This window comes from Candoia aspera, chromosome 2, assembly GCF_035149785.1.
Source record: "Candoia aspera isolate rCanAsp1 chromosome 2, rCanAsp1.hap2, whole genome shotgun sequence".
Taxonomy (NCBI): Eukaryota; Metazoa; Chordata; class Lepidosauria; order Squamata; family Boidae; genus Candoia; species Candoia aspera.
Window position 1 is genome coordinate 115562122 of NC_086154.1, and position 7885 is coordinate 115570006.

General features: G+C 39.0%; 1 protein-coding gene across 1 annotated transcript in view; it reads left to right on the plus strand.

Annotated features, from left to right (window-relative positions):
- Nucleotides 1-6618, plus strand: part of RNF213 (ring finger protein 213) — a 96467-nt gene extending 89849 nt beyond the window's left edge. The window contains exons 58-66 of the mRNA XM_063292934.1: nucleotides 347-479; nucleotides 1425-1526; nucleotides 1930-2110; nucleotides 2206-2407; nucleotides 2684-2761; nucleotides 3143-3340; nucleotides 5188-5277; nucleotides 5386-5564; nucleotides 5691-6618. Of these exons, the coding sequence (XP_063149004.1) occupies nucleotides 347-479; nucleotides 1425-1526; nucleotides 1930-2110; nucleotides 2206-2407; nucleotides 2684-2761; nucleotides 3143-3340; nucleotides 5188-5277; nucleotides 5386-5564; nucleotides 5691-5832 (1305 nt within the window). The 3' untranslated portion in view covers nucleotides 5833-6618. The remainder of the gene's footprint in view (nucleotides 1-346; nucleotides 480-1424; nucleotides 1527-1929; nucleotides 2111-2205; nucleotides 2408-2683; nucleotides 2762-3142; nucleotides 3341-5187; nucleotides 5278-5385; nucleotides 5565-5690) is intronic.
- The last annotated feature ends 1267 nt before the right edge of the window (nucleotides 6619-7885 follow it).

Below are 7885 nucleotides of genomic sequence, written 5' to 3' on the forward strand. Positions count from 1 at the left end.
ATACAGTAGCTACTGAGTACCACATACCTTTCTAAATTGTTTATAATTGGATAATTGTTAACAATATTGTCTTCCCAGGTTCATGGACAAGTTGGAGGATTTTTCAGAACAAAAAGTGAATGTCTATTAATGTTGATTTATAATTGATCTGTTAATATTAATACAGTCTTATCCGTTTGCAAAGCCAGGAGCACATGCCCCCAATACTGCCCCAACTTTGAGAGAACCAGGTTTTATGTATATACTGTATTTATATATTGTGTTCTGTCTTGACAGTTAACTTGTGTTTAATTTCTAAAGACTTAGCCTCTCCTTTCTGATTTGACCTTTTCTGCTCCATTTTTAGGAGGCTGAATTGAGGCAGGTGAAATTTCTGCCAGAAATTCTTGCCCTGCAGAAAGACTTGGTGAAGAGATTTCAGAACGTCTCAGAAATGGAGCATCACTCAATTGAAGATTTTCTCAGCAATTTTTCCTCAGGTGAGATTCTCCCTTGCTCACTGGCTAGATAGCAAAGCATAAGAATGTTAAAGCATTTGCTTAATACCAAGCACATTTAGAAAACAAAGGCGTTCAGCTGTCTGGAGAGTATTAATTTGTGCAAAGTTTATGCTTGGCAAGCATTGCAAGCCTAAATGAGGAAAGGAAAGGAAGATGGATCAATCACTCCCTCTTTATACATGCAAAAAGACCAATTGCTCTGAGCCTCCCCCCATATGGAGAAAAGGGGATGCTTTGATACAGATGTGATCATTCCCTTCTTCCTTCTAAATGGAAGGCAGCTCTTGAGGGCATCCAGGAGGTGGGTTCAGAAAAAGGGCATCCCCTACCAGAAGCCTCTCTGCTGACCCCAACTGGCCTACTGGGGGTTTAGGAAGGGAACAGTCTGGCCTTTGGGCCAATGATGCCCCATATTTTTTATCAAATTGATTACTGGCACAAACAATTTAAATTTGTCTTTTCTTCATTTCCTTCTTCTGTGATACTACATCATCAGGACAGACGCAACCTAAGTCAAACAAAACTAATATTTTGAAAATTCTCATTCAGTGTGGGAACCAGGTCCATAAATCTCTGTTTTTGGTGGAATGTAGATCATGCCCATACAATCTAATGAACTACTAGATTTTACTTCAGCCAGATGTGATGGTTAGGCATCTTCACACATGATAGGTTCTCCTTCTGAATGTTAGGAATACAAACTAAATGAAACCTTTGAGTTAAATGCCCTAGAGCTACTGGGGTCATTGGGGTTGTCAGGGATGAACTGTAAGTGTGACTGGTAGCCATAAGAAATGGTATGGTATCTTGTGCTGGATAGTCTGCTCTAGCAGAGTTGCTTTTAATTTCCCATTTTTTGAACCAGAAAGCAATATTTGACTATATTCCATCTGTTACATACTGTTTGTTTTTTGCATCCTCTAGGAGGTGTCAAGTCACTAATGAGTGTCAAGTCACTAATGAGAGTTAGAGTGGAAAAATTTCTGGATGTGTGGAACAAGCTCAGATTATCCATAGAAACAAATGGTAAGACTCCATCTTACTCTATCAGTCAAACAAAATGGCAACATTAAGGAGTTCTTTGATACCACCAAAAGGAAAAGGTCATGTTTTATTTACCCTTAGCTGGCCTGTTCCCCTGCAGACTCTAGCCCATAGAGCAGGAAGCTGTGGCTGACTCCTGGCATCTCTCATCATTGGCCATGCAGTTTGGGGGGCTGATGGAATTGTACTTCAGCAACATCTGGTGGGCTATATGTTGGAACCTACCGACTTTGTTTCTTCCAGTACTTCCTTTGTAGTGCATCATTTGTATGACTTCGATGGCATTAAATGATTATATAAGCAAGAAATGATCCAAAGCTAAAGGGGAGTATCCAGCAGTAAGACCGTGAATCTGGCTTCCAAACATTTTCTTCTCCCACTGCAGGTGAAATTAAGCTTCCTAAAGAGTATTGCAGAATGGACCGCACTATGAAAGATACATTTGAAATCCTTCTGCCTCGCCGGAGAGGTCTAGGCCTGTGTGCCACGGCTTTGGTCAGCTACCTCATTCAGTTACACAATGATTTCGTCAACACCATAGTAAATGATTCCACAGATGCCAATAGGTATGCAGTTCTCAATTCTTCCTGCAGCTGACAGATACTGCTGAATAAACAACATAGCTGGTTTTCTCTTCCTTTTTCTTGTTACTTCTCAACAGCTATTCTGTCAGCCCTGCTGAAGTGGCCGAACTGCATATGATCAGCTATGAAGTAGAAAAGGATTTGATCCCACTCATTCTGTCCAACTGCCAGTATAGCATGGAGAAAGGAGGAGAGGCACTGCAGGAATTTGACCTGGAAAAAATTCAGCAGCAAATCGTCAATAGATTCCTACAAGGGAAGCCCAAGATCACATTGCAGGTATGTGCACAATGACCATATTTTTATTTATTTAACTTATTTATCAAATTTTGCCACCATCCATCTCCCTCAAAAGAGATTTTGAACGTTTTCTTGGAAAAAATAAAGGACAAACCTGAAAAAGGTGCAAATATGAAAGAGGTTCATAAGGATAAAAAAAAATTAATTGATGTTACTAGTTAGTGTTCTGGGGCCTGTGAGATCAAACTGCTAGTCCAAAGATACTCTTGCAAAGATCTGCTCATGAAGCATATGTTTTGTTGTCTTTCTTAATAGGGCATACCCACTCTGGTATATAGATATGACCAAAATTATGAGCATCTGTTCAGTGATATCAAGAGAAAGCTGGATCAGGTGAGTTTCTGAGAAGAGGAAAAGACAAGAAAATCTTGCTATCATCTTTCTTGTTTGGGTCTCATCTTGTGCTTATTTACTTGATTGTCAGTCATGGGGTGTTCAATACAAGTAACTTACAGGAAGGTGTGTGTTTACTCTTCAGTTGAAGTAATTTTATCTATCCAGTGTTACAGATCCCTGGCAGTCTTAGTTGTTACTTTGTAGAAAAAACTTGGTGTAGAGATTGAGCATGGTGTAAACAGCAGCTTATCTGGATATGTGTGCATTTTTACATTGCTTGCATGCCTTGAAGAGGTGCCAGATGGCATAAGTGCCTTTTCTTTATAGCAAAATGCAACAAGGATGAATGCTGATTGATCTTATCTCCTTAAATTACAGAGCTCCCTTTCAAATTCTAAAATGGGCATGATCAGAGGGGAGTTGGTGTCCTACAGTGACATCTGTGAGGCACTCTCTGTCACTGAAATTATTCTAAGATTCCTGGCTACAACGGGAAGTGATTCACAGATGACTTTGACCGACTACACTGAAAATGTCCTGCAGATGAGCAGTCAGATAAGTCTTCCAGTGATAAAGGTGAGTGCAGGGGATCAGGAAAGAGACAAGCTGGTTAGGCTGAAGCTATATATGTATAGCTCAGACTCAAAAGATGTCCACCATTCTGATCACTGAAGAAAGTTTCCAATCACTTTATGAGTGGTAAATATCAGTCTTCTTGAATTCATGATAATTATCCTTGTAATTGGATTGCCTTTTGGTAGTATTTGGGCAGTAGAAGGGAAAGCATAGTACAAATGAAGAGTATAAAAAGATCCCTGATGGATCAGGTAAGTGCATTTCAATCAGGTGAATCTAAACAGCTTTTAAGTAAAACAAATACATTCCACTGTTGCTGCCTCGCAGCCAATGACCATCACCACATCTTATGGTAGTACTTTCTAGAATTTATTATGCATATTTCTAGGGGGACCAATTATAATTACTTAGGTGGCTTAATATATCTGGACATAAAATAAAAAGTAAAACCCAAAAGATAGTGTCATCCAGAGGGAACAGCAGAGATAACCCCCCCAAGGTCTTGCTGGACCAAGAAAAAGTACAACTGGTGCCCAAGATGAACCTGTGTGAAGGCCCACAGCTGCCACCTGCTCTTCAAGCAGGAGTTGTGAGTCCAGAAGAACCCCCAAATTATGCACCAGACCAAGACAGGATAGTGCAGCCCCATTCTTGGTGAAAGATGGAAGATCCTCCACACTAAGGGGCCCAAACACCACTTAGTCTTGCTGGGGTTGAACCTGAGCTTGTTCCTCTTGAATCAAAATCACACAGTGTCCAGACACTAGGACATAATGTCAACAGCATCACTTGGATGGCCCAGGGACAAGATGCGTAACTGAGTATCATGATGCCTGACCCTTAATTAGCAGATGGCCTGACTCAGCAGCCTCATGTAGATGTTAAATAGGAGGGGTGAGAGCATAGAGCCCTGAGGTACTTCATAAAGAACTTCTTCCTTTTATCAGTCCTGAATCCTAAGTTCTGTCATTGTGAGAAGGGGAGGAAATCTCCTCTTTATCCACATTTTCCATACCATGCAATTTTATATATCTCTATGCTTGCCTGGGAGCGCACAGAACATTTTGCTTCAAAATGATTCAAATGCGAAATTCCATTAAATGGCCCATCTTTCAAAAGTTCAAAGCTGGGGTTTTGAGTGCAAAATAGGTGGTTTTCAAGCATTGGGGAAATAAATGAATGTTCAGAAACTCTGGAACAGACTCAAACACTATTCAGGACAACCCCATTTCCAAGTGAAACAGCAATTTCAAAACTCAGGATAGGACACTCATTAAATTAATGCTTAAAATGCTTCAAGGCAAAATGTTTTGCACACCCCAGTCTCTAATTTTTTATTATATATAATATTTCTGCTCATAGTTAATTTTAATATTTTAATTAGTCCTGCCTTTTAAAAAGTCTGCTGCTTTGTCATAAGCAAGCTACTGCCTTTACCAGCTGGGCATTGTTGTAGTCACCTAAAAAAACTTCTTCCCAGGACAGCACTGGACTGGGCCAAGATACTATGGTGCCACAGATGTAATCCAAAATGTGCAATCTAGGTTCCCTTGAATTGTAAGGTGTTGAGAGGCAACTGTTAGTGCAGAATATGTCTTGTGCTTTAGCATCAACTGTCCCCATGCATGAATTGAGCTTGGTGTTGTGCTGCACAGAATTTACAGGAAAAATGTTGGCAAGCACTTCCCAGTATCAACAGATTTCTAGAATATATTTGTTACAAAGGTTTATATTAATATTTTATTTAATTACCTAAATGGCCGTTCATGGGTGCCATTTAGAATTAGGTTTGCTTTACCACTTGTAAAAACTGTGTATATATGTTTGTGTGTGTGTATTCCTTTTAGGCACTGAGCCGGTGTCAGCTAAAGCATGCCATTGCATTGTGGCAGCTCCTTTCTAGTCATAAATCAGAACAGCAGCTGCATTTGAAAAAGGTAGGATGTGGGATAAGGATGTGATCACTTGACATTTCTTGTCACTGTTTTCCCTTTTTCCCCATTAACTATTTCGGTCTTGTCTCTTCCTCATAATGTATATTCTAGGATCCTTTTGGAGAGGTCAGTGAAATTTATAAAGAGGAACTCAGAGCGGATGATATCTGTCTTCTCAAAGCTTTCCTCACCCAGACAGGGCTGGAGTCCTTCCTTCAAGAGTTGCATGAAATGATCATGCTGAAATTGAAACACGCCCGGGCTGGAGAAGAGTTCAATCCTACATGGAAGTAAGAGCACCAGCAGCCCAATCCACATCCTTGCACATCAATTCACTTTGGCTTTTAGGGTAAAATGCATCCTGTTTTGCAGAGTAGCTTGTTGTTTTTGTGCTCATTGTTTTTCCTTCTTTCCAGGCTTAAATATACGCTTATTGAATATCTTCAAAGAAAAGACAGCAACGTGCTTCAAGACTTGGAGGCTATGTTCCCAGAAGATATCCAGGTTTCCCAGGGTATTGCTGCCTGGAAAATGGCTGCTATTCTTAAACGGGGTTGATGCAGTCCAGGAAATGAATCCAGACACTTTACCTCTCTCCCTCCATTCACTGACGAGCAGAGCAGAACAACATTTAACTTGTTTTTTTCTTTATACTATAAAGAAGTTTATACTATAACAAAAAGAAAGGGAGATTACAAACTTTTGTACTTCAGTTGATCCTAAATTAAAGGATTATGGCACTGTATGTGAATAGCGATGCACTAACAAAGGAATTGCTGCCTTAGATCATGAAGGATTTCTAGAAAATGCAAGTTGGATAGGTACACTGCATTCAAAGGAAAGCATTTTCATTGTTTATAGATTTCTAAAAGGACCATATACTGTCTGTAACTTTGGGTTTATAAATTTAATTATAAACTTTCCCCTTTAGTTTGTTTACCCTGGCAGGAGGCGGAGAAATCTTCTTTCCCTCAACTTCTCTGGATTTTCTAAGTGCTATTAAAGTTGTCTTTTTTATTATCAGGGACATACGGTCTTTGTATTTTTTTTTCATGCACTAAGTTGTCTGCTTCTCTGAGACTGTGTATCTAAGCAAGGCATGCTAAAGCTCAGTCAAAGGAGCAGTTCACATGGCTGCCTTCAACCCTGCACCAACAAAATGACCCCTCCAGATGTCCATAGTTATCATTGCCCAGGTTGCCCCTAACCTATCTTTCTGCTGCATTTTTGTTGAGGGACAGACTTAGTTCATAGGCATGTCTCCCTGTCCACAAACCCTTTTGCATTCTTGGGAAGCCCAAAATCAAATCATAGGAGATTGTGGAAACTCATTTTTTTTTAATTTGATACTCATATTTTAATTTATAGCTGAAATTAGTATTTTTGTTTGAAATTTCAGTTGACTCAGATTCATAACTGATCAAAAATGATCACAACCTCTCTTTGGGCTGAACAACAAATATATGTAAATAGAATACCAGTTAAAGCATACTTCTTGAATCTTAAGAAGGATGTGATAGAATGCTAGCTATAGTGAATAAAGTAGAATCAGGTAACAGTCTCTTAGTAACTATCTGTAAATAATAATTGAAATTTCGTTTAGAGGTATTAAGCTAGCTTCTCAAAGCAGTTAAGATGGCATTCAGCTATTTTAAGTTTCTGTGCATAACTGACACAAAAATGGAAAGCATCTTTGGGCATAAATACTGTTTCATATGGAAGAAAACACTTTTACACTTGTGGGAACCACGCACTAACCCAAAAAATAACTTGTAATCCTGTTAGAGAATAATATACCTATATTTTAAAATATTTGGATCAAAATATAACAAGTAATTCAGAAAAAGTAAAGCAGGTAAGAAGCAAGCAAGTATATAAGTCAACCATCCAATCATGTATAATTTTTGTTAAAACTTAAAAAAAAACTAATTCAAACTAATATAAAGTAAATAAAGGGAAGAAAGCAAAAAGTGCAAGAAAAAGTTAAAAATAGAAAAAAGATACAAAGCAGTGGCTTCTGATACTCTTCACAGCAGTTAAGATGTGATGGAATGTGTGTCTCTGAGAGGTGATGCTCTATGGAGCTTGCAGGAGAGGAAGGAGGGGGTGCATTCCAGGGGGAGAAATGATCTTACAGTTTGGAGGACCTTGGGCAGCCGGCCAAGAAGCTGAGACAGGACCCGATTCCCTGGGGTATTTCTCCCTAGCACCTTCTTAGCTTTGACTAGTTTGGCAAGATTCTGCATAAGGCAGAAACAACAAAGAACTAGAGCTTCATTCCCAGCTCAGCGTTGTTTCTTTGCCTCAATCCCTGACATAGAAGTAAATTATATTTTAACCTCTCTAAATTTACATCATAAAACTATCATCTGTCTAATTATCAAAACCATAAATCACGTTCATTTTTTTCATTATTATGCAAAAAGTCCGTAAGAGGTTTCTAGTCGCCAATAAATCTAGATGGTGTTTTTTTAAAGAAATTAGTTTATCCATCCCAGCAAGATCTGGTAAGCATTTTAAGAAAGTCTCAGTGAGCCATGAGGTTGTACTTCCTTTGGTTTGCCTTCGAGATTTTCCTGTTCAAAACCCAGTATCTACTGACAGGTTTTGG